Below are 26,237 nucleotides of genomic sequence, written 5' to 3'. Positions count from 1 at the left end.
TGAAGGCAGACGCTTAACCTACTGTGCCACCCAGGCACCCCAAAATTGCAGTTTTAACACATGAATGTTTAACAAATATGACTACCATATAAATTGAAGAAAACTTTAGCATGAGTTCATTATTTCAGAAACTCATGTCGTTTTGCCAGTGATGCCACTCACTAATGGAATTTAGGTTGCTGATCAACGTATCTGCCTTTGTACCTACAACACTTGCAGTGATACTACAGGTAGAAATATCTAACTATTTCATTGTCTTCTACAGTCAATACCAAGCCTTTTCATTTTGAAAGACAACTATTTTGTTATAATTTAGTTTTCTGAATTTATTTCCTAATATTATAGCATTATTTTGATATTCTTAAATTTGTACATGCAAGTTGATTATATAATCTTTGCACTTCCATTTCAGGTTAATAAAGCAGTACTACAAAACATTTGTTTTTTCAAAAAAGTGGGGTTGGGTATGATCATTAGTCTAGAATACTTGCAAGTCAAGAGGCACATAGGTATTTTTCTCTTGACCAGTCTGTCTAAAAGCAAAACTTCCGATTTCCTGTCTAGGGAACATCAACTTGTTATAAGTACTTTGAGATTTAAGAAAAGGGGTCAGCAGTCTCCCTATTCAGTATGCAGACTTTCATTATGCCTCCCCTCCCTCTCCGCTCCATTTTCTGTACAGATCATCAAGCTCTGCCTTCAGTAATTCTAGAACCTAGAATCTCTATTTCATTCCCTTTGAAGAGTAAATCTGCAATATTCTCACAGGTTATTGCAGTTATCACTTGGCTATGCCACATAAGACAAAACGTGGGAAGTCTAACTACTTCTTTTGTAGACTTTCAACCAATCCTTTTGCTTTCAGCTCTACCTCGCTATCCCACTTTCAGGGACACTCACTGCCTCAAATTCCTGAGCTTTTCCAGGGTTCTTTGGTGTAAAATGATTTGTGCTCCTTATTGATTCTTTGTCTCTATCTAACAGGCTTAAGTTGCAGCTGTCTAAGGTCTAATTAAAGTAAAACCCATGGTTTAATTTACTATATTTAACCGGAAGTTGCAGTTTTCTGTAAATATTTATATAGTCAAGAAATCTATCAATATTCTCTTTTTTTAAGATTTTATTTTTAAGTAGTCTCTACACCCAACGTGGGGCTCGAACCTACAATCCCAACATCAAGAGTTGCACACTCTGAGGCACCTGTGTGGCTCAGTCGGTTAAGTGTCGGACTCTTGATTTTTGGCTCAGGTCATGATCTCAGGGTTATGGGATTGAGCCCTGTGTCAGGCTCTGGGTTCAGTGGGGCTTCTGCTTGAGATTCTCTCTCCCTCTTGGTCTGCCACTCCCCCTTGCACACGCGCAGGCGCTCTCTCTCAAATAAAAAAATCTTAAAACAAAACAAAAAAAGTTACTGCACACTACACTGACCGAGCCAGCCAGGCACCCCTCAATATTTTCAGTTGTGATCTCTTTTTATATATTTTCATAGAATAAGTTAATAAATTTTATATAGCTTAAATTGAAAATATTCGATAAAAAAATAAAATGCCAACATGATCACAATTTAAAAAAAAACCTAAGTAAATCAATAACTAAAGAAATTGGAAACCCATGGCTAATAAGCGATCAGTTATTCCTTTCTGCTATATCTGTTGCTCTTTCATGTTTAATCCAAACTGAACAAATTATTCTATGGAACCAATTATGCACCTAGTAGAGGAAGAAATACCAACAACTCTAAGTACCATGACGGGGACAGGGTCCATCCTGTTATCTCCAGAGCATAGTACAGTACCTAGCATGTTACAGACATTCGATCATTGCTGATGAGTGAATTTTGGAATAAGAGAGTACAATTTGGTGGAGCAAAATAACTCATGAGGTTAGTCAACAGAATTATTTAAATAACAGTAATAGTTACTAAAGCAGGTTGTTCTAAATGAAGTAGTTACGTCTAAAATAGAAAATACAAATAAAAATTTTATTGCTATCTATTAAGCTACCAAAATATCACATAACGTACCAGTAAGTACTATATGCCAAAGTATCCTAGTCATATTAGATGACTCACAGTAATACCAGCTTGGCAAAGACATAAGCCACCTGTCCTTTATACTTCGATAGTAAAATAAACCAGTGATGGGGGAAGGTAATCATGCATATAAGATTTCAAAGGGAATATATTTCATAACACATACTTCAGCCAGCATCTGCTCCAAGCATATGTACTATATAGCATACGAAAAATAGGATTTCTCCTATGCATCTTAGGGATTTTAAAGGAACGTAAAATAAATTAAACTGTCTTTCCATTTCATTTTCAGATGAATATTATGTTATAGGCCATAAACAAATTATTGCTACTAACATAACTCTCTAAAAACTTTCATCTAGGATCAGTATACCTCTCTTCAGGCCACCCTCTGCTTTGGAAAAGAAAGTAAGCCAAGTTGTTTGTTATGTTTCTGTATCGTTTCCATAGCAAAGGTCTGTGCCTGCTTAATTTAACTAAAGCTGGAGTGTTAAAGCCTGAAGGTCACTATAGGACAAACTAGAGCAGCTTCAATAAGAGCAATTCTATTATCAGTTCTGCTAAATTACTTGGGGGGAGTGAATCTGAATATATCACAAACATGAGAACACATCATAGAGATACTAAAAATACAAAATTAAATTTCCATAATATAAACTGCTTCATACTGAAAATGTGCATATAACATCATATAAAAAAATCATCACCTGGGAGAGGATCTTGGTGTATGATGAAATACAAAGTCTAAATATGAAAAAAATTCTACAATCCCACTTTTATTTTTTAAGATTTATTTATTTACTTCAGAGAGAGAGAGAGAGATAGCAAGCAAGGGGGGAGGGGCAAAAGAAGGAGAGTGAGAACCTCAAGCAGACTGTGCAGTGTGTGAAGCCCGATGCAGGGCTCGATCCCATGAACGTGAGATCGTGACCCAAGCCAAAACCAAAAGTCGGATGCCAACAGACTAAGTCACTCAAGTGCCCCCAAAATTCCCATTTTTATTTTTTTTTATTTATTTTTTATTTTTTTAAAGATTTTATTTATTTATGTGACAGAGAGACAGCCAGCGAGAGAGGGAACACAGCAGGGGAGAGGGAGAGGAAGAAGCAGGCTCCCAGCCGAGGAGCCCGATGTGGGACTCGATCCCGCAACGCCAGGATCACGCCCTGAGCCGAAGGCAGACGCTTAACGACTGCGCTACCCAGGCGCCCCTAAAATTCCCATTTTTAAAATTTCAGTAACTTTTCAGATAAGATTCAAAATATCTATGCCTTGGGGTGGCTGGGTCGCTCAGTTGGTTAAGTGTCTGTTTTTGGCTCAGGTCACAATCTCCAGGTCCTGGGATTGGCCTGCATCAGGCTCCCTGCTCAGTGGGGAGTCTGATTTTCCCTCTTCCTCTGCCCCTTCCCCCAACTCACACATGCGCTCTTAAATAAATTTTAAAAATACAAAATATCTGTGCCTCAATAAATTTATCACCGTATAATAAAATGTATGTGTAGCTTTATGCAATATTATCGCAAGTGCAGATTCAAGTGACCAACATCACAGTCAGAATAAGGAACTCTTCCAACACCACAAAGGAACTCTGTTGTGCTACCCCTTTATATTTGCAATCTTCAACCTGTTCCTGTTCCCTGCTAGCTATCAAACCAACAGAACTAACTAACTGCCCAACAGAACTTTCAGTAATAATAAAAATCTTCTACATCTGCATTTTTTTTAAAATCCATGATCTATGTGGAATCAATTCTTGTGTAAAATGTGAAGTTTAGGTTCAGATTTATTTTCTGAATGGAAAATAAACGGATGTCCTATGGATGTCCAACTGCTCCAACATCATTCGTTAAAAAGACAATGTAGGGGCTTCTGGGTGGCTCAGTCAGTTAAGCATCTGACTTTTAATTTTGGCTTAGGTCATGATCTCAGGGTTGTGAGATCAAGCCCTGCATCAGGCTCTGCACTGAGCGTGGAGCCTGCTTAAGATTCTCTCTCCCCCTCTCCTCCTCTCCCTCTGTCTCTTCTCTCTCTCATCACTTCCCTCCCTCCCTAAAAAAAAAAAAAAAAAAAGAAGACAGTATAGTCATTAGCCACACACCTACCAAGTCTTGAAATGCTGTTAATGCAACTAAAGGACTCAATTTCTAATTTTGGTTAATTTAAATTTAAATGTGGCCAGTGGCTACTAGATTGGATAGTGCAGTTCTTTTTTTTTTTTAAGATTTTTATTTATTTATTTGACAGAGAGACAGCCAGTGAGAGAGGGAACACAAGCAGGGGGAGTGGGAGAGGAAGAAGAAGGCTCCCAGCGGATCAGGGAACCCGATGCGGGGCTCGATCCCAGGACTCTGGGATCACGCCCTAAGCCGAAGGCAGACACTTAACAACTAACCCACCCAGGCACCCCTGGATAGTGCAGTTCTAAACTCTTCCCTCTACTTAATACTTTTCCTTTCTTAGTATCTATCTTTTCTCTGGCTAATGTTTAGTAATGAGCTACAAACTTTCTTCAAATAATCAATGCCCATTTCAACCCCTTCACCTATTTGCTCTTTTGGAGATGTGAATTTCCTCCATTAAACCTTTATCCTACTTCACTGTTATTATCTCATTTGCAAGCTTCCCCAAACTGTAAACTTCATGGAACTAGGAAACATGTCTGATTTCCCCCCACCAAATCCCCAGCTATAGTAAGACTGGCTTGAATGTATTAAATAGTTGCAGACCATATTAACAAATAAGATTATTTACTTCAGGGGCACCTGGGTGGTACAGTCGGTTAAGCAACCAGACTGACTCTTGGTTTCAGCTCAGGTGGTGATCTCAGGGTTGTGAGATCGGGCCCTGCACTGGGGTCTGTGCTCAGCACAGTCTGCTTAAGATTCTAACCACCCCCCCACTTATATGCTCTCTTACTCTTACTTTGCTACTTATTCTTCATCAGGGTTCACAAAGTATTGATCAACATTTACTGAGCATTTACTCTGTGTAAGGTACTATGCCATGTTCTGTACATGCAATGTTTCATTTAATCCTCATATCAATTCTTAGGTAGGATGATATTATGCTCATTTTATAAAAAAGATACCAAAGGTAAAGTCCCCCATAATTAGCCTCTTATCACATCACATTCTAATTCTCAATATTACATTACAACATTGTAATATTATTTTATTTATTTTTTCATTGTCTCTTCTCAGTATAATGTAAGTAAGGCCCATGAGGGCAGGACTTGGTCTTGTTTATCTCTAGATCCCCAGCATCTACAATATTGTCTATAACGTAGTGAGCAATCAAAAAATATTTACTGAGTGAGTGAAAGGATAGATGGATGAATAAATTAAGCAATGACTGATTTAATTTGAAAAAATCTAGAAAAGTTAAAGACACTTGGCCAAACATACAGTAAGTTACTTGGCCAAAGTGCAGTACAGGATTCAAACCCAAGCAGTGTGGCTGCAGAACCCTATTAGTCACTTAGCTACTATTAAACTCCTGAATATAAATTAAAAGATCAATACTGTATACAGGATATGGCAGAGAAGACATGCTGACACCAAAGAGTTATGTAGAGTCATGTTGTATAGTATAGACCACACTGTTGCTGAGGAAAGACTCCCAATCCAGGGACTACTATTCATAGTCCCTGTCTACATAAGTAGACATGTGACTACTTCTGGTCAGAGGACTGTGAGAAGTAACAACTGGTAGTAATTTCCAGGTTCATATATCTTATGCACCTTCTCTATACTCCCTTTGCTTTTCCTAGGAACCATGGAGGCCGTGTATTGAAGAGGACAGCATCACAAGATGGACAGATCTTGAATTCATGAGTGACAATCTCTAAGAAAATAAAAAATAAACTTCCTTTTTTGGGTCCTAAACCACAGAGAACTGGGAAGTCTTAGTCATAGTAGGGAGCCTAACATGATTAATCCAAGAGAGCTTAAACTACAATAATGGTAAACAAAGGTCTAAGATTTTTATCAGGGATTATAAAGGTAGTAGAAACAGCATGTGACTTTAAATCAAAGATCAGGGTATCTAAAAAGGCCTATCTGGAGAATTAAATGAGACAATGTGAAAGTAGTTAATAAAATGAAAAGCACTATGAAATTATAACTTATCTGTAGTAATAAGAGGCAATATGGTACAATAGAAAACATAACAGCAGAGTGAAAAAACCTGGGTTTAAGATCTCTACAATTACATCATATATAATCTTTCTTTTTTTAAGATTTTATTTATTTATTTGAGAGAGAGCAAAAGCAGGCTGAGGGACAGAGGAAGAGAGAGAAGCAGACTCCCCACTGAGCAGGAAGACAGATGTGGCGCTTGATCCCAGGACCCTGAGATCATGACCCGAGCTGAAGGCAGACGCTTAACCAAATGAGCCACCCAGGCACTCCTACATCATGTGTAATCTTAAATCACCTGCACAATGTACTTGCCTTACGTTTTTCAAAGAACTATTATGAATATTAAATATAAACTCTGAGAAAACCTTTTATGAACTACAAAGCACTACAAAAAAGTAAATTTTTGCAATTAGCAGCAGCACAAATCTGTAAAATGCCACTGAATTTGGCAATTCAAATATGTTGTCTTTTAGCACTTTGGGAAAAATATCCATATGAAAATAAAATTCTTTTAAATATTTGTTCTAAAAATTTAAAAATTATTCTAAAAGATACTGAGAATCTATATGTTAAAACATTTAAAACAAATTCATAACGTTAAGATCTGCAAGTCTCTTTCAATCCTAATGAATGATGAAAATGTACATTTTCACTATAGAACTCCAATAAAAACTATTGACTTAAAGAGATAATTTTCCCATATTTGGCTAAGTAGTAAAAAGAAAAATAATCTGATTAAGTACTCATTATACACTCTGTTAAATTTATTACAGATTAATTTCCTGGCAACAAGTAAACAATTTAGTTTAATTTTAAGACTAACCTGCATGTTTCTCAACTGTGTTTGTACATGCCAAAGGCACTACAGAAATTTTTTATACCCACAACACAAAAACATTATGGCTGCATAATTATACAGTCCCTAACCATAAAGTATAAAAAGACATGAGACTACATATATATACATACACATGTATATATATCGCATATACATGATATATGACATTTAAATATATGTATCAGTATCAATCATTTCTCAAACCAATTTAATAATAAAAGAACAGTCAACTTCTTTCTATTTTGCACTCCCCATTTACAAATTAACCACATTTTTCTTTTTCCCCTTTTGGAAGACACACATTAAGACTAGGATATTAAAAAAACAATTGCAGGGGCGCCTAGGTGGCTCAGTCACTTAAGCATCTGACTTTGGTTCAGGTCATGATCTCAGGGTCCTCGGATCAAGTCCCGCATCGGGCTCCTTGCTCAACGGGTGGCCTGCTTCTCCCTCTGCCTGCCAGTCCCCTTGCTTGTGTGTGCACTCTCTCTTTCTGACAAATAAATAAATAAAATCTTTTAAAAAAAAAGTAGAAATTACCACATGATCCAGCAATTCCACTTCTGGGTATATACCCAAAAGAAGTGAAAGCAGGGTCTCAAAAAGATATTTGCACATCCATGTTCATAGCAATGTTATTCACAATAACTAAAATGTAGAAGCAACCCATATGTCCATTGATGGATGAATGGACAAGGGATATTGTGTATACAATGAGATATTATGTTGTGTATACAATGAGATATTATGCAGCCCTAAAATGAAGGAAATTCTGATATATGTTACAACATGGATCAACCATGAGGACATTATGCTAAGTGAAATAAGCCTGTCACAAAAAGATGAATATCGTATGATTCTATTTATATGAGGTAGTAAGAGCTGTCAACATCATAGAGACAGAAAGTAGAATGGTGGTTTCTAGGGGCTGGAGGGAGAAGAAGTGGGGTACAGAATTTCAGTTTAAAAGATAAAAAGAGCTATGGAGATGGACGGTGGTCAAAGTTGTCCAACATTATGAATGTATTTAATACCACTAAACTGCACATGTAAAAATAACTAAGATGGTAAATTTTACGTTATGTGTATTTTACCACAATAAAAATTTGGGGGGAAAAAGGTATAAAAATTAGAAAGAAGTAAAACTCATTATTCAAAGATGACCCTGACTTTTTAGAAAACCCAAAAGAAGCTAAAATAAACTATTAGGTCTAGAAATATAAAGTTAACATTAAAAAAATTGATTGCATTTCTGTATTCTAGGAACAAAAAATTAAATGAAATAAAAATACAATAATAGCATAAAAAACATGGGGCGCCTGGGTGGCACAGCGGTTAAGCGTCTGCCTTCGGCTCAGGGCGTGATCCCGGCGTTATGGGATCGAGCCCCACATCAGGCTCCTCCACTGTGAGCCTGCTTCTTCCTCTCCCACTCTCCCTGCTGTGTTCCCTCTCTCGCTGGCTGTCTCTATCTCTGTTAAATAAATAAATAAAATCTTTAAAAAAAAAAAAAAAAAAACACAGAACACAGGAAATAAAAGATGTAAAAGATTTCTACTTTGAAAACTACAAAACACTGCAAAGAGGAATTAAATAATACCTTAATAAACAGACAGACCATATTCATGGACTGGAGGCATCAATATTAATTATTAAGAGGTCAATCTTAGTAAATAAAACAAATGCACTATCCATGAAAAAAAGATGAACAATTTGGACTTTATTAAAATTAAAAACTTTCATTCATCAAAACACACAATTAAGAAAGTGAAAAAGCAAGAAAAAGATGAGAAAAAATTTTAAAATTTGCAATGCATATTATCTGACAAAAAACTTCTATTCAAAATATTAAAAACTCCTAATCAATCAATAAGAAAAAGATAATTTAAAAACTGGTCAAGAGACATGAACAGGCACCTCACAGAAGAGGACAGCCAAATAAACAACAAACATATAAAAAGGTTTTCAAGGGCGCCTGGGTGGCTGAGTTGGTTAAGCATCTGCCTTCGGCACAGGTCATGATCCCAGAGTCCCCGGATCGAGCTCCTTGTCCGGCTTCCTTCTCAGCGGGGAGTCTGCTTCTCCCTCTGCCCCTCACCCCACTCACATTCTCTCTCACTCTCTCTCTCCAATAAATAAATAAAACTTAAAAAAAAAAAAAAGATGTTCAACATCACTGGTCATCAGGAAGCCACAAATTAAAACCACTATGATTCCTCTACAATACTACTGGAATGGTTAAAAATTATCAGCAACCACGTATTGGTATTGGTGAGGATGTAGAGTAACTGACAGCTTCATATATGGCTAGTTAGGAGTAAAAATTGGTACAGGTACTTTGAAATACCAGCAATTCCACTTTTGGACATATACTAAAAAAAGTGAAGGCTTTTTGTCTATCAAAAGATACATATAGTATACCTGAAACTAATATAACACTGTGTGTTAACTATACTGGAATTAAAATTACAAAGATATGCAAAAAAAAGAGAAAAAAGAACATAGCAGCTTTATTCATAATAGTCCCAAACTGAACACAAACCAAGTGTCTATTAATAGGATGACAGATGAAGAAATTATAGCAAATTCATACGATGGAATACTACACAGCAAAGAAAAAGAAAACTACCCCCCCAACGGATGAATCTCACAGTCATAATGTTGAATAAAAGAAGCCAGACAGAAAATAGGACATACTGTATGATTCCATCTATATGAAATTCGAGAATAAAAAGACAAATCTATGATGATAAGAGGTCAGAAGCAAGATTACCTTTCGTTGGGGGATACAAATTAGGAGGGACTTCCGGGTGCTTAAAATATTCTATAAATTGGGGCACGTGGGTGGGCAGTCAATTGGGCGTCCTACTCTTGGTTTCAGCTCAGGTCGTAATCTCGGGATTGTGGGACTGACCCCACGTTGGGCTCCACACTTAGCACAAGTCTGCTTAAGACTCTATTTATGTCTCCCTCTGCCCTCAAATAAAAAGATAAACAAATCTTTAAAAAATAACATATTCTATATCTTAACCTTTGTGGTATTTCATAGGTGTGTGCATATGTTAAAAATTCACTGAGCTGTACATATTAAGACTTGTACTTTAGTGATATATTCTTACACAGAAATAAAATGTTCAAAAAAAAAAAAAGCCAATACACAGAGAACAAAATCAGGGCTTTTTTTTTTTGGTCTTGAGAACAAAACATGCCACTCTTATGTGTGATGGGTCAGACCAATCTGGAATGGCAAATGATGCCTTCCTTTCCTGAGTATTACAAAACTCTCAGAATAGCAAAGAAATCTACAAAAAGTCTTCTCAGTTGCTGGAAAAGGGCCATCTCTGTTAGTGGAAAAAATGAGGTCTCAGAAATAGGCATACACAAATTAAGAGTGGCCATACAAAGTACACAACCCTGCAAGTGTGGTACAGTACACACAATCAGGCATCGGTTTTATTAACAATTTGAAATGACCAGCTCTCATCATGCAGTGCTAACAAGAATTTTTGGATAAAGACAATAGTATCACAATCTTCTTCCCCCAATACCTAACAAAATAAACAAAATGTATATGTATGTGGTGGTAGTAGGGGCAGTATGAGAAATGCAAAACAGAAGATTAAGATTCTGATTTGTGTGGTGGAACTGCTAACTAATTCATACCTTTATCCACCTGGAAGAGTAATAAGAATAAATAGAATTAGTAAGTAAATTAATGGAATAAAAGTAATAAAGTGAGAAAATAAAACAGAAAATGCTAACCAATGCTAACTAATTTACAGCAAAGTAAATCAGAACTGTAAGTAGCCAGCTCTGAAAAAAGTCAAGGAAAAACTTTCCCTCAAGAATAAAAGATACTACATTCTGCTCCAGGGCCTTTGGCAGAGACAGAAAAGGTCAGGAGTGCTTACCATCTTCCAGGACTCTGTGCTGTACTAGGGGAACAAGCAAAGCTCATGAAAATATGATACATACTGGAGTAATGAGAATGGGCTCTAACACATACATGATATTGTTCACTCTCTTGAGCCAAACTCAACAAGTCCTACCTTAAACTAATTCTGTACCTGTTTCCCCAATCTTCTCAGGCTGTAGACCAAAGTTCTCAAACAAAATGGGTGACAAAAGGCATGGCAATTAGGCAATCATAGTATTCATTTTTTGTTTTTATTTAATTAAAAAAGGAACAAATTATACAAGACATTTGAATAATTTAATAAAAATGAAAGAGCACCTGGGTGGTTTAAGTCAGTTAAGAGTCCGACTCTGATTTTGGCTCAGGTCATGATCTCTGGATTGTGAGATCCAGCCCCACATCAAGCTCTGAGCTGGGCATGGAATGTGCTTAAGATTCTTTCTCCCTCTGAGCCCCCCACCTTAAAAAAACGAAAACAAAACCTCCCCCTCAACAAAACACACACACACACACACACACACACACACACAAAACCCAGAAACTGATTGCCATTGAATGTTCCACACTAAAAAATTTAAGACTATAACTTCAATAAATCATGAGACCAAATGGAATGATAAAATATCAAATGAGTGGAAAATGGAGCTAATGTAGCAAATTAAAGCTCAAAACACAGCTGCAGATCTAAAAGCTAAATTAAAAACCACGAGTGACAAATATATCAAAAATATCAGAGCAGAGCTTTAAAAAAAAATCCTGATAAATGATAAGAAAAGACATTAAAGTAGCCAGAGAAAAGAACACAAAGACATGGGGGACAAAGACTAGTCAACATCTGAATAGTAACTGGAGTCCCTGAAGTAAAGGACAAAACAAATGGAACAGGAAATATATACATATACATAATATAGAAAGATTTTCTTACATGAAAGAAGAATCTTAGATTGAAAGGAGCATCACTGGTACTAGGACAGACTGATAAAGAACCATCAACATCCAGACATACTCTGGTTAAGTCAGTAATTTCAAGTATAATGATATAATTCTTCAAGCAAGAATAAAGAAAAAAAGAAGAAGGTAAGGCGTGCCTCAGTGGCTCAGTTAAGCATCTGCCTTTAGCTCAGGTCATGATCTTGGGGGTCCTGGGATAGAGCCCCAAGTTGGGCTCCCTGCTCGCAGGGAGTCTGCTTACCCCTTTCCTTCTGCCCCTCCCCACCACTCGTGCTCTCTCTCTCAAATAAATAAAATCTTCCAAAAAAAGGTAAGTCACTGACAAGGAAAATATAAAGCACTGATGATACCAAAAGTGTTAGTCTTCCCTTAAGCACAGAACTTTTTTTTTTTTTTTTTTTTGTAATCTCTACACCCAACGTGGGACTCAAACTCATGACCACAAGACAAGGAGTTGCATGCTCCACCAAGCCAGGCAGGAGCCCCAACAGAGAATCAGTTTTTATTTTTTTAAAAGATTTTATTTATTTCAGAGAAAAAATAGAGAAAGAAAGAGAGATTTGAGTCAGACGCAGGGCTCGATCCTACCACCTTGAGACCATGACTTGAGCCGAAATCAAGAGTTGGGACACTTAACCCATTAAGCCACCTGGGCGCCCGAGAGAGAACCAGTTTTTAACTAAAGGAATACTGTGGAAACAAATCACTTGGACTCTCAAAAAATATTAGTTCATTTAAGCACTTGTAAATAATTTCTTTCGTGGTAAGAAAAGTCAAAGATACAGGAAATGAAGTAAAGAATCGTCTTCCTTATTCTAAGTGAAATAAGCTCTCTTTTAAGAAAATATGACTCCAACAAATGTCAGAATTCCTATGACAACTGACAAAGCACTGAATAAATTTAAGATACACAATATAATAACTTGACTTATATACATTGTGAACTGATTACCATGATAAATTTAGCTAACATCCATCACCTGATATAGTTACCAAAAAATTAGAGAGAGAGAGAGATTTAAAAAAGGTGGTTTTCCTTGTGATAAGAACTTTTAGAATCTACTCTTAGCAACTTTCAAATATACCATATAGCAGTTAACTAGTCATTATGTTGTATACTACATCCTCGGTGCTTATTTATATTGTAACTGGAAGTCTGTACCTTCTGACAACCTTCAACCAGTTCCATCACTGGTAACCACAAATCTGATTTCTTTCTTTCTTTCAAAGATTAATTAATTAATTTATTTGAGAGACAGACAGAAAGAGCACGCACGTGCACACAGGAGGAGGGGGAAAGGGAGAGAATCCCAAGCAGACTCCCCGCCAAGCGTGGGCTCGATATCACAACCCCAAGATCACGAGCCAAGCCAAAACCAAGAGCTGGATACTCAGCCAACTGAGATACCCAGGCTCCCCCTGATTTCCTTCTGTAACTGACATTTCCTACTACAAGTCATTTTAAAATCCCCCTAAAATGTAAAGCTTTGTTTGTCAAGAACTATGAAATACTGTTTAGACGTAGAAAATGATAGTTCATAAAATGTATTTGTTCAAATTCACTTCAGATATAATTAATTTCTCCACAATACACAATGCCATTAAGACAAGTTCTGACAGAGAAAATGAGTGACTCAATATTATTATACACAGCCATTCTGATGTTTGAGTATTTAAGGCAACAAACATTCTCAAACATGAAAGAACCCAAGAAATGTAGAATCCAAAGCCCTCCTTAAACAAACAAAAACACTTAACAGTAAAATAAGTAAAAATCAGTAGTAATTATTGAATTCAATTTGATACAGGACTAAAGCTAAACAATGGGGGATGGCCCGGTATAAGGGTGGGAATATGGCTGTACATCAGCAGGAAAAAATAATATAAGCAACAAAATTCAGGAGGTAGAGGGTAGAGCAGGAGAAGTTTAAGATAGACAATCACCTCACCTTTCAAGCAGGGAGTCAATTCAAACTATTAAACGATGATTCAGTTTTTCAATAATTTATTTATTATCTTTGACCTTAGATCTTTTTAGGACCTCTGAGCATGAATAACACTATCTAAGATTCAGTAGTTCTTAGCTTTACCTCTGCTTCATTTTTAAAATGTTTCATTCAAATAAAATTGAAGTTAATATTCAACTGTTATGATTCAAAACTTACATATTAAATATATTCCACACACTCAATATTACATAATTTTTATGATTTCACATTAATTTTTTTCTTCTAATAAATTCAGATAAAAATAAATTAAATATTTTAATCACAAAGATGTTCAGTATAATCTTATCTTTAAAAAATTTATTCTATTTTTTAGCCATCCATTCAGTCTTTCACTAAATATACACAGAGAATTATCTGAAATGTTAATCAAACATTAACAACCACTTATTTTTGAGGGGTTTATTATTTTCTTAAAAAATATTTTATTTATTTATTTGACAGAGAGAGAGCACAAGCAGGGAGAGTGGCAGGCAGAGGGAGAAGCAGGCTCCACTGAGCAAGGAGCCTGATGTGGGGCTCAATCCCAGGACCCCAGGATCATGACCTGAGCTGAAGGCAGACACTTAACCAACTGAAATACCCAAGCACCCCTTTCTGAGGGGTTTAGATTTGGGGTAATTTATTGCTTTATTCTACTTTTTTGGTATTACTTGGATTTTAAATGAGCACATATTATACTTATAAGCATAATACAGTTGTGGTTTTGTTTTTTCTTTTAAGAGAAAAACAACTGTTTGACCACTATACTCTTTCCCCAGAGTTCCCCAGCTGGAGAGGCAGTCCACAATCGATTAAAAGACTGTTTTTCAGTATAGAAAATAAAACAAAACAAAATAAAAACAAAAAACAAAAAACCCTCAATGCAGAAGCACTGCCATATCAACAAGAACACAAAACCTCAACAGAGGGTTTCAAGCTTTGAGTTTTCTCTCTTTGAGCTCAGTAGTACCTAAATGAGTAGACTATATCATCAACAGATGTATGATATCTCCAAAAGCCCCAACTCATACCTTTACAACAGGATGTCCCCCAGTAGATGCTTTTACTGCTCCTCGACTACCTTCAGTTTCATAATGGGCTCGATGATGAGTTTTAGGTTGCACTTCTATTTTCAGTTCACATTGTCCAAAATGAGTTGGTAAAGGCCAGTCTAGTGGAGGTAATGAAGATGTGCTATAAACAAAACACACAAAAAATGCATTTCACCATGCTATTATTGCCAAGCAATGATCCAAATCATTTCTTTGCTAGCAACCAACATTTCTTTCTTCCTATGATCTCTGAAGCAAAGTATTGCAAAAGAAAACTTCACTTAATAAGCTATAACACTGAATATGTTTGTACTTAATAAATAATTCTTTAACCTGAAGAATAAAATCAATTTCAACTACTTCTTGGCTTCCTATTTTTTTTTAAAGGACAAATTCTAACATTCCATAAAACTATAACTGATTCTCAACTATGTGTACATAATTATAAAAACAAAAGAATAATTTAATTTTTTAAGCAAAGATGTCCATCTGTGTGTATGTGTATCAGTGTCTCTCTAAGGATCCAAACATCCCTGTATCTCAGCACATATGTCTCCGTCCCTGGTGTTTAGCTACGGAAGTTCGTCTGTTATACATGTTGCTTCCCCACTTCCTCCCTATTGCTCTTTTCCCTGTCTCACTGAAATACTGCTTATAGTTGGCAGTATATTGCAATTTGAAGCACAAATTTAATTTCACTACACACCTGGCTGAAAAAATATAAGGCCTATCTATCACTGCAGCACTCTAAATGTCAATTTTAGAGAAAATGTCAGTTGATCAGTAAGATAATTTAAACAGCTTAAAGGGATACAGATTAATTCAGATATATTAACACTGAAAATGTGGGATTTAAAAAAGAAATAACTTATATATCTATAGGTCAAATATTAAAGGACCCAAAGCTACAATGATTTATATTAAAAATATCTTCTTAGTGACTGGTGAAATTGGACTTTTAAGGTCTCTTCCACCTCTGAAATGTTATCATTCCTATCATTCATTTCTTTGAATGTCCCCAGCTCAGCTTTACTAACTACTATGAAATGCAAAGGTATTAATTTTAGTAGTCTAAAACAACTCAATTTCAACTCTTAGCTAGTTTCCACACTGTTCCACAGACTTAAGCAAACCCCTAAAAAGATTAAGATAATTTTCAGAAGCAGCATGCATGATAGGCTTAAAGGTGTCTTCAATACCATAATTCCACATTTTGTTTTTCTAAAGATCTGCATCCAGAAATAAACATTCATACCAATGAAGAAGCATTAAAAAAAAAAGTAAACAAACCCAACTCTACCATGTGCATGATAAAAGCTGTCTTTTCTAATCAATTACAGACCAGATTGATTCTATAAAATAGGATTGTGGTAACTGATCAGTCATTTGGAAAATAAAGTTGTTATATACTGATCTCTACTCCAGTCCTTAGCTAGATTCAAGATTCAAATATACATATACATATATATATACACACACACACACATATACACACACACACAAATACTATATATTATATACATATATTATAAAACTAATATGTAAATAAAAATTTTATTAGAAATGCACAAGTTAGAGTTTTGTTTATTTTTAATTATTTTAGACTGGGGTAAGGCTTTCAAATATAACACAAAATCCAAAAGCCATACAGAATACAGATTTGAATACATAAAATGTATAATTCCTCTACACTAATAAAAAAGTCAAATTTATAACGTCAAAAAACAAAAAATTGTGAAAAACGCTTGCCATAATATACAAATTTCATTTGTACAATAAGCTCTTAAAAATATAAAAAGCTTACTCACAATTAGTTTTATTAGTAATTTAACAGATACTATAATCAACCTTTTACAAGAAACTTTTTTAGGTAAGAAAATTCTTTCTAGGGATTCTTAAATGTAATTTACTATTATTTACAATTCACTACCTATATGCTTTTAAAATGCTAAGTCCAGCCTATCTAAAGGCCCTTTTAAGACTCAATGGAAAATACATGCAGACTTTAATTAATTTGTACAAAAGACACTGAAAAAAGGAGGGGGAGGGGAATGGTCAAACCACTTCATATAGATAATGTAGTCACATGCCGCCAATAACCCATAAGCATGAAAAATGACCAGCAGCCATTTCCATCAACTCACCGAAATATTGGGGTGTGGCCAGGCTTTGGTTTGCTCCACGTAAAAGGTGAAGGAACGGAAAGAAATTGGTCACCAGATGAATCTTTCTTTAAAGGATACTGAGATCCAAGGCCATCATCTATTGAAGTCTCCCGGGATGGTGATAAATTCCCTTGGTCATCTGAACAGAGCTCTAATTTTCCTGGTAGTACAGTAGCTTGATCTTCAGAAGTCTTCCTTGTTTTCAGAGGGATATCAGTCTCTACACAGTACTGAAATGGAAAAAGTGCAGGGCCAAGGCCTGATCCACCCTGGACAGAAGCATTAAGCCAGGTATCCTCTGTTATACTTCCCCTTGGGGAGTGACCAGGAGAAGGAACAGGTGAGTGATGGGGTGAAAGGGACCCAGCATAACAAACCTCAGCACTGGAGTGCCGTCGTTTCCCACACGGGGAAGTAGGCCTTGATGAGGGCCCTGAGGCTGGCCTGGGGCTCAGCCAATTCTCATCAGTGACACTAGATCTAGGAGAGTGGCAAGGAGATTGCCTGGGTGACAAGGAGTGTCCAAGTCCATATTGTTGATGCCAGGACTCTTCTCCAGGGCAGCCTCCTGGCGAGCCACCAGGAGAAGTCAGAGGGGATCCGAGAGTAAATCGGGCGGCAGCTTCATTCAACTCCGAATCCACATCATCATAAATGTGTGAAAGAGATTCACAAGAAGATGCATCTGAGAACCAGCTCCTAGAAGATATACTGCTGGCAGGACTAGGACTAAGGGAAGACTCCCGGTAGGATGGCTCAAGAGGAAGATAGAGATGATCTCTAGAAGGCCTTTCCAAATATTCCCTTTCTGAGTCATTTATGTGTAGGTCCTCTTCATGAGCATCTACTTCTTGATGACAGTTAGGAGAGATGGATGTAATTTGAATACTTGGGCACTCAAAAGGTTTGGGACCACCTAATGGGCTGTATTTAGATTCAGGAATCTCACAAGTTCCTTCATAGTTTTTGTGACCTTGGAGCTGAAACGATGGTGACAAAACAGAAGAGTGAGACGGTAATCCATGATGTGGTAAGCAAAGTGGTGAGTTTAAAGTAGATGGAGGTGGATCTACATTAAAGATGTAAATGGATGCACAGTCGTCTGGCTCAAGATCTATGGGGGAAAGAAAAAAAAAAGGAAAGAAAAAAGAAAAAAAAATCAACAAAACAAGAAATTAGAAAATTTAGATGTATAAATTACTAGATGAGAAAGTAAATAATAATCTTGAGAGAAAAAAGTTGGACATAAAATGTATATCATTAGCTCCACTGAAGAGTGGTGTGTGTGTTTTGTTTATATTCAAATCCCTTCTCTGCCAACACCGACAATGTGGGTTTTTTAAAAAAAATGTTTAAAGTAATCTCTACACCCAACATGGGACTTCAACTCACAGCCCTGAGATCAAGAGCTGCAGACTCTACTGAATGAGCCTGCCAGGCGCCCCAACGTGTGTTTTCTTAAAAAAATGTATCTGGTTATTTCTGCAGATACTATGTTATTGTTACGTATTTATATTTGTAATTATATGTGTAATTTCCCCCTTATTTCCACATTTTCTAAAATGAAAATTTTAAAAATCTGAAAATAAATGCTTCTATTAAAGAAATAATCATATCCATAGTTCTAAAAAAAATTCACAGAATTATAAAATGATAAAATCCTATAAATTCAGCCTCATCTGGGGTCTGCAAGTTAAAATGGAATAAACGATAGAATAGAGCCTTTGAAATGTTTTTAGTTAATAAGCACACATACTAAGTTTATTAATGAGAAGAATTACAGACTCAATTCAGGAGACCTAGATTCTAGTTTACCTTTGCCATTAAATGTGAGCTCTTAGGCATACGATTTAACCTCTCCAAGGCCTCAGTTTCTGTGTAGTAGTACCAGAACTTTCTGTTAAATAATTTTTTTTTTAAATTTTACAGAGAGCGCGCATATCAGTGCATGAATAGGAAAAGGGGCAAAGGGAGAGGGAGACTCTTAAACAGATTCCCCACTGAGCACTGAGCCTGCAGGGCTCAATCCCAGGATCCTAAGATCACAACCTAAGCCGAAGTCAGATGCTAAGGCAACTGAGCCACCCAGGCGCCCCAAGAAATTTTTATGATTAAGAATAGCAGCTTTCTCCTGCAACATCATACCATCCAGAATTCAGATCTTTGCACCTAGTAGACCAGGTTAGAAGAGCCACATGACCCCACTCGATCCTTTACCTCAACTAGAAAATAACTCACTAGAGCTTATAACCTATTACTGCTTGTTAAAGTAAACTCCATAAGGGCAGAGCTTTTAAAATGCAACCTTTGCTGGCTGGAATATTTAACACTAAACAAGTCCTGCCAAATTACCTACTGAGAGTATATGCAGCAATAAGGGTATTTTGCAACTTTACTTTTAGAATGGAGTGATTATTATCCTTTTCACAGAGACAGAAGTCTGAAGCACTAGCACCAGATGCTGGTTAACACCTTCACTTTTTCCAACAAGATCACTGAGAAACCAAAGACAAAACTGTTCACAGGTAGAACAGAGAAGCACAAACCTTTAGCCTCTTCTCAAAAGTACTCAACAAGACCACATTATTTCATTACATTAGTACCCCTGGGAAATGACAGATCTTTAGACTCCTAAGGGGGCTGCCATTAACCAGCATCTCATAATTCAACTATCTCCATAAGTCCTAGATTTTGGAACTTTAAAGATGATCTATGGTTAGTGACCACATTCAGTAAAGAGTTTTTACATGTATTAAAACAAACAAAAAACCCTATGTTTAAACACTGGCTCTGGCATTCCATAGCTGTGCAAACTTGGACAAGTTATTTAACTGGCTTTAACCTCAGTTTTCTGAGGCAGTTTTTTCCACAAAACTGTCAGACGTAAGCAAGGTATCAACTGAAACACACACCATTTTAAAACAAGCAATCTAATATAATGATTAATATTTAGCAAGAACTCACTACATGTTAATTACCTTGTCTTTCCCTTTTTAAAATTTAAGATGGGTATGTTATATTATACTTTATTATTTTTTTAACTTTGAAGTATTTAATAAATTCTAACACCTTTTTAAGTACACCACTCACTCCACTCTCTCACTCCACTTACTGAATCAAGGTAAGTAGAGCTCCAAAGAAGAAAACCCATATTTGACAGTGACAAAAGCTAGAGGAAAAAGCTTTTAAAAATAAACTTGTGGTAAGCATAGCATAACAATTCCCATGTTCCCATGCAACATGGGAAGGACAAGAGTATCAGTTTAGTTTCTCCAACCAGGATGTTATTTTTAATTTTAATGTAATTTAGGAGTAAAAATGGTTCTGTATGAAATACAATGTTTCCAGGCTGCAAAAAACAGAAAATCCAATTGAAAGTAGCTGAAGGGAGGGAGGGTATTTTCCAAAATAACAAGATTTCCAAAGGTAGGGCAGTTCCAGAACTGGTTATTTCATCAGTTCAACAAGGTCACTGATAAAACAATTTATTTCTATATTCCCATTTTGCCACTTTTGGGGTGCTAACTTTGTGCTCTTCACTTTCAACCACGTATGTGTATTTTGTCCTAGACCAGAAGCAAAGTAATCATTCGTTTAAAAATTTTTTTTAAAGATTTTATTTAATTTGTCAAAGAGAGAGAGAGAGAGAAAACACGAGCACAAGCAGGGGGAGCAGCAGGCAGAGGGAGAAGCAGGCTCCTTGATGCAGACTAGATCACTGGACCCTGGGATCACCACCTGAGCCAAAGATAGACGCTTAACCGACTGAGCCACCCAGGCAACCCTAAAAAGTATTTTTTGAGTAGGTGCTATGTAACAGGCATGTCCTAGATACTGAAAACACAAGAGTAAACAAAACAAAGTCCTCATCCTCATAGAGCTTCCATTCTACCCTGAAAGGAAAGAAAATGTCATTTAAAGTGGAGTCTGGAAGCCAGCAGGGGGAGCTCTCACACCCTCCAAGTCTTCCTCAATTGCAGACCAAACAGAAGAGATGAACAACACTGCAAGTGAACACCAGTTTACCACCCCAAGAAAGAGTAGGAAAAGTTTTTCTCCTTGCCCTGGCAACAGCCCAGCCAATAAGAGACTGTCACAACTCAGCCAAAGAAAAGTCACTATACTTGGAGCTCCAATTAACGCCAATGGACTTTTTGATTAAAACAGCCCAACTCCCCCACTTTCCTCCATAAAAGAGCTTTCCATTCTTTTGTGCTCAGATTTGCCTATGGTTTGCCATAGCTTGCTTGCCTCAAATCACAATTTTCTGCTATTCCAAATAAACCCATTTTGCTGGTAAAATAACTGCCAGTTTTATTTTTAAGGTTAACACCAGTAATGTGTCAAATAGTAAAACCTGCTATAAGGAAAAATAAAATAGGGGAAGGAGAATAGAAGTGAGAGAAGGACCAAAGTTAATTTAGATAAGGCAATAAGGAAAGGATTTTCTCCAATACCTGAGGAGATACCAAAAGGATAAGAGGAACTGAGCTATACAGAAGTCTATTGGAAAAACACTGCAGGTCGAGGAAACAGTGAGTGCGAAGTCCTGAAGACACAGAACTTTTGGATTTTATGAGAAAAAGCAAGAAGGCCAATGGGAAAAGAACTGAGTGAGAGGGTAGAGTAAGGGCTGGGGGTGGAGGGACACTGGCTTTTAGTAAAGTAAAGCTTCACAGACCATTAGAACAACTGATTTTTATTATTAGATGAGAAACAACTAGAGGGTTGTAAGCAAAGAAGTGTCATAATCTGATATATAATAACCTAACATATATTTAAGAGACTATTGTAATAATCTAGGTACAAAATAATGGAGCATAGGACCTGGGTGGTGGTAAGCTGAAAAAGTAGAAAAAGCAGTAAGAAATGAGCTGGGTTTTTTTGTTTTGTTTTGTTTGTAAGGTAAAACTGACAGAACTTAGACTGGATGTGGGAAAGAGAGGAGAGTCAAGGATGACACCAAGGTTTGGGGCCTGGACTATTATAAGAACAGTATTTATAATTACTGAAATAAACAAGAAAGAGAAATTTGGGAGATAGGAAATCAAAAATTCTACTTTGGACATATAAAATGTGAGATGCCAATAAGCTTTTCAAGTGGAGATACTAAGTATCTCTAACTAAGTAGATAGTTCTGTATAAAGTCTCTATCTAACTAAGTAAATAGTTCTGTATAAAGTCTCAGGTTTACCACATAGATTTGGGAGTCATTAATGTACAGATAATATTTAAGGCTATTAAGACCAGCACAGAGAGGGGCGCCTGGGTGGCTCAGTCAATTAAGCATCTGCCTTTGGCTCAGGTCATGATCCCAGAGTCCTGGGATCAAGCCCCACACATCAGGCTCCCTGCTCAACGGGGAGTCTGTTTCTCCCTCTGACCCTCCCTCCTCTCACGCTCTCTCTCTCTCTCTCACTCTCTTGCTCAAATAAAAAAATCTTAAAAAAAAAAAAAAGAGAGGACCAGAACAGAGGACTAGGGAGTAAGTGCAGATGGAGAAGAAAGAAGGCAACCGAGGCATCGGAGATTCCAAAGTTTAGGGACCAGGGAGACAAAGAAAAATGAGGAAGGAGAAGGGATAGTCACTGAAATGGAAGAAAACACAAAGAAGTGTGACATCCCAGAAACCAAGTGCTCATTCATTTAACAACTACTTATAATGTCATTACTATTTTCTAGGAACTGTTCCAGATGCTAGGTATATAAATAGTAAATAAGTAAATATATAAATAGTAAATAAGACATGCATGGTCCCTGCCCTCATGAAGTGGACAGTCTCAGGGGAGACTGACAAAAACACAAATTAAACATTGTAACTACTACGAAATGGCAGAAATTGCAGAGACTAAAGAAGGAACCTACTTAATACAGAGTACAGGGACAGGCTTTTTGAGAAGGTGGCATATAAGCTAAAACCTGAAAGAAAAACAGGAACCAGCAAACAATGAAAAGGTGAGTGTGGGTTTGAGTTAGGTAGAGAAGGCGATAGCTCCAACACAAGGGGATGGTATAAGCAGAGAGTCAAATAAGACCTTGGTTTCTTTGAGGAAGTGAAAGGCCCAATATGTTGCTAAAGACAACAACAGAAGGGGGAGAACTGAAAAAAAAGCAAAACCTAGAAGGATCATGGTAAAAAGTGTGAATTTTATTCTAAAGATAATGGAAACCATAATAGAGTTTTACAAGGAGAGTGACATGATCTCTGAGAACAATTCTGACTGCTACATATCTAGTCCCTAGTAAATCCCTGATGTTTATTAAGTCTATAGTAATGTATTTATTAAAGTTGTTGTCTTAAACGTCTTATAGCATGGTAGAGATCTGAATACAAAATTGGGGAGCGTGCTGCTTCATCTTCTTCCCAAATGCTGGAAATGATATGAGCAGCTACTACAATCTCTCTATAATAAATAGTTCTAGGTCCAGATTTCCAACTCTACAACTCTCAAATTCATGGTGCTTCTGAAACTTGACCATCTCAAGACTTACTTGCTCTGTGTTCCTTGAGCCACTAGGAGGTCACAAACAGGCATGCAGTAATCTGTAAATGTCTTAGACACCATAGAGCAAGGGTTGGCAAAATATAGCCCGTGGGCCAAACCTGGCCTCCACCTGTTTCTGTATAGCCTACAAGCTAAGAAGAGTTTCAAATGATTGCGGGGGAAAAAAATCAAGTAATACTGTTACATGGCACAAAATGGTGTGAAATTCAAATTCTGGTCTCCACAAATGAAGTTTTATTGGAACACACCCATGCTCATGTGTTTATGTAAGGTCTATGGTTACTCTCACACAACAAGGGTAGAGCTGAGCAGCTGTGAGAGATAACTGCCTCCCACTGATACATGGTCCACTAACAAATTGCAATGACACAGTTCTAACTGGACAGCATTCTGACAAACTGCATACTGACATATTGCATACTGACATACTGCAACACTGTTTTAAACTTACCAGTACATACCTATCAAATCAAAACAGGACAGAGAAAAGTGGATTTCAAATCTAAGTCACACTTCCAGAGCACACTGGAGTGTGGGTCAGTTTGTTATCAAATTAAATGGCAAAGTATTATGTTTACCATCCAATGACATTATGGCTACACTATCAGAATACCCTATACATCAGCAATACCACCGTAAATCCATCACAACAGCCCCACTCACAGGAAAATAAAATAAAATTTAGAAAAACAACAGAATACCTTATCAGAGCAGGATTTCTTTACAAAAAAGAAATAATAAAAATGAGGCTGCTGGGGCGCCTGGGTAGCGCAGTCGTTAGGCGGCTGCCTTTGGCTCAGGGCGTGATCCTGGCGTTTCGGGATCGAGTCCCACATCAGGCTCCTCTGCTGGGAGCCTGCTTCTTCCTCTCCCACTCCGCTGCTGTGTTCCCTCTCTCACTGGCTGTCTCTCTGTCACATAAATAAATAAAATCTTAAAAAAAAAAAAAAATGAGGCTGCAACCAAAGAAAGTTTCTGAATGGCTTGTTAGCCAAGCACAGAAAACCATCTTCTAATGGTGATTTATTTAAATTGCTTGACTGCAGCAAGTGAAGAAACTTACTCAGAGAAAATAAACTTGTATTAACCTTTCAGCAAACATGGTGGATTGAAAAATTGAGGACACTGGTAACAACATCAATAGGCAATTACAAAACAAGGCAAACGGTTTCAAGTAGTTTTCCTCGGCTCCTGATGTTTAACAAGATGTTAGAGATTACGTTCAATTACTATTTAAGAGTCAATGTGAAATTTAAAGTGACTAAAGAATTAGCCTCTATGCATAGTCTGCATGGAACAACTTCAGGCAAGAATATTTTTTAAAAAGTTGAGAAAACAATAGTTTAGTACAATCTAAATGGATGCTGTTAGGATGTATTATAACTGGTGTTGGTAAAAATATAAGAATGCTATGATAATATGATGAAGACTTGTACACCACCAAATTAGACAATCTGCAAGAAACGAGCAAATTCTTACATATAAATTACCAAAACTGACTCAGAAGAAACAGGAAAATCTCAACAGACATATATCAAGTAAAGAGATTCAATCAGTAGCCAAAAAATCTCCCAACAAAAAAAGTCCAGAACAAAATGGCTTCACCGGTAATTCTACCAAACGTTTAGAGAACAGACTAAGAGGCCTGTATTACCCTGATACCAAAGCAAGACAAAGATACAAGAATACTAGAGACCAATATCCCTTATGAATACAGACACAAAAATCCTCAACAAAATACTAGCAAACTAAATTTTTTTTAAAGATTTTATTTATTTGAGAGAGACAGAGATAGCGACAGAGAGCACGGAGCAGGGAGGAAAGGGAGACACAGGCTCCCCACTGAGCAGAGAGCCTGACACGGACAGGACTCGATCCCAGGACCCCAGGATCACGACCTGAGCCAAAGGCAGACACTTAACCAACTGAGCCACCCAGGCGCCCTAGCAAACCAAATTTAACAGCATATTTAAAAAACCAAATGGAATTTAGGTCAGGAATGCAAGGGTGATTCAACATTTGAAAAATAATTACCATAGTACTAGAACGGAGGATCATCTGAACTGACACAGAAAAACACTTAACAGAATTCAATACTTTTTCACGATGAAAGAAAAAAACTCCGGCAAACTAGGAATAGAAGGGAACTTCCTTAAAATGATCAAGGGATTTATGAAAACCCCATAACTAATATCATACTTAATGGTGAAAAACTGAAAGCTGGAGTTCTCCCTAAGACCAAGAACAAGACAAAGATGCCACTTTCACCACTGCTATTTAGCATTGTACTGGGAGTCCTAGCCAGAGCAATTAGGCAATAAAAAGAAATAAAAGGTATCCAAATTGGAAAGGAAGAAGTAAAACAATCTCTTTGCAGATGGCATGATTCTATATATAGATGATCCCATAGAATCCACAAAACACAATTAGAACTAATAAATTAAGGAAAGTTGGAAGGTAGAATATCAACACATAAAATTCAGTTGTGCTTCCTTACACCAAGGAACAACACAAAAAGTAAATTAAGAAACTAATTCTATTTATATCAGCCTCCAAAAGAATATAATCCTTACGAATAAATGTAACCAAAGAGGTAGAAGACCTGCACACTAATTACTGCAAAATATTGCTGAAAAAAATTAAAGAACTA

The 26,237-nt window shown here is 36.8% G+C and overlaps 1 protein-coding gene across 4 annotated transcripts in view; it reads right to left on the bottom strand.

The window, feature by feature from the left end:
* The window catches only part of NFATC3 (nuclear factor of activated T cells 3), a 120,604-nt gene that overhangs the window by 63,261 nt on the left and 31,106 nt on the right, over positions 1–26,237 (bottom strand). For all 4 annotated transcript variants that reach the window (XM_045815004.2, XM_045815003.2, XM_087870518.1 and 1 more), the window contains exons 2-3: positions 17,061–18,195; positions 14,896–15,058 (exon numbers count right to left, since the gene is read on the bottom strand). In XM_045815004.2, coding sequence (XP_045670960.2) covers positions 14,896–15,058; positions 17,061–18,195 — 1,298 coding nt within the window. The remainder of the gene's footprint in view (positions 1–14,895; positions 15,059–17,060; positions 18,196–26,237) is intronic.

Source organism: Ursus americanus, chromosome 21 (genome assembly GCF_024610735.1).
Source record: "Ursus americanus isolate L20-20 chromosome 21, mUrsAme1.1.p, whole genome shotgun sequence".
NCBI lineage: Eukaryota > Metazoa > Chordata > Mammalia > Carnivora > Ursidae > Ursus > Ursus americanus.
The sequence above is the reverse complement of the archived record's forward strand: the minus strand, read 5'-3'. Positions and strand labels throughout refer to the sequence as shown.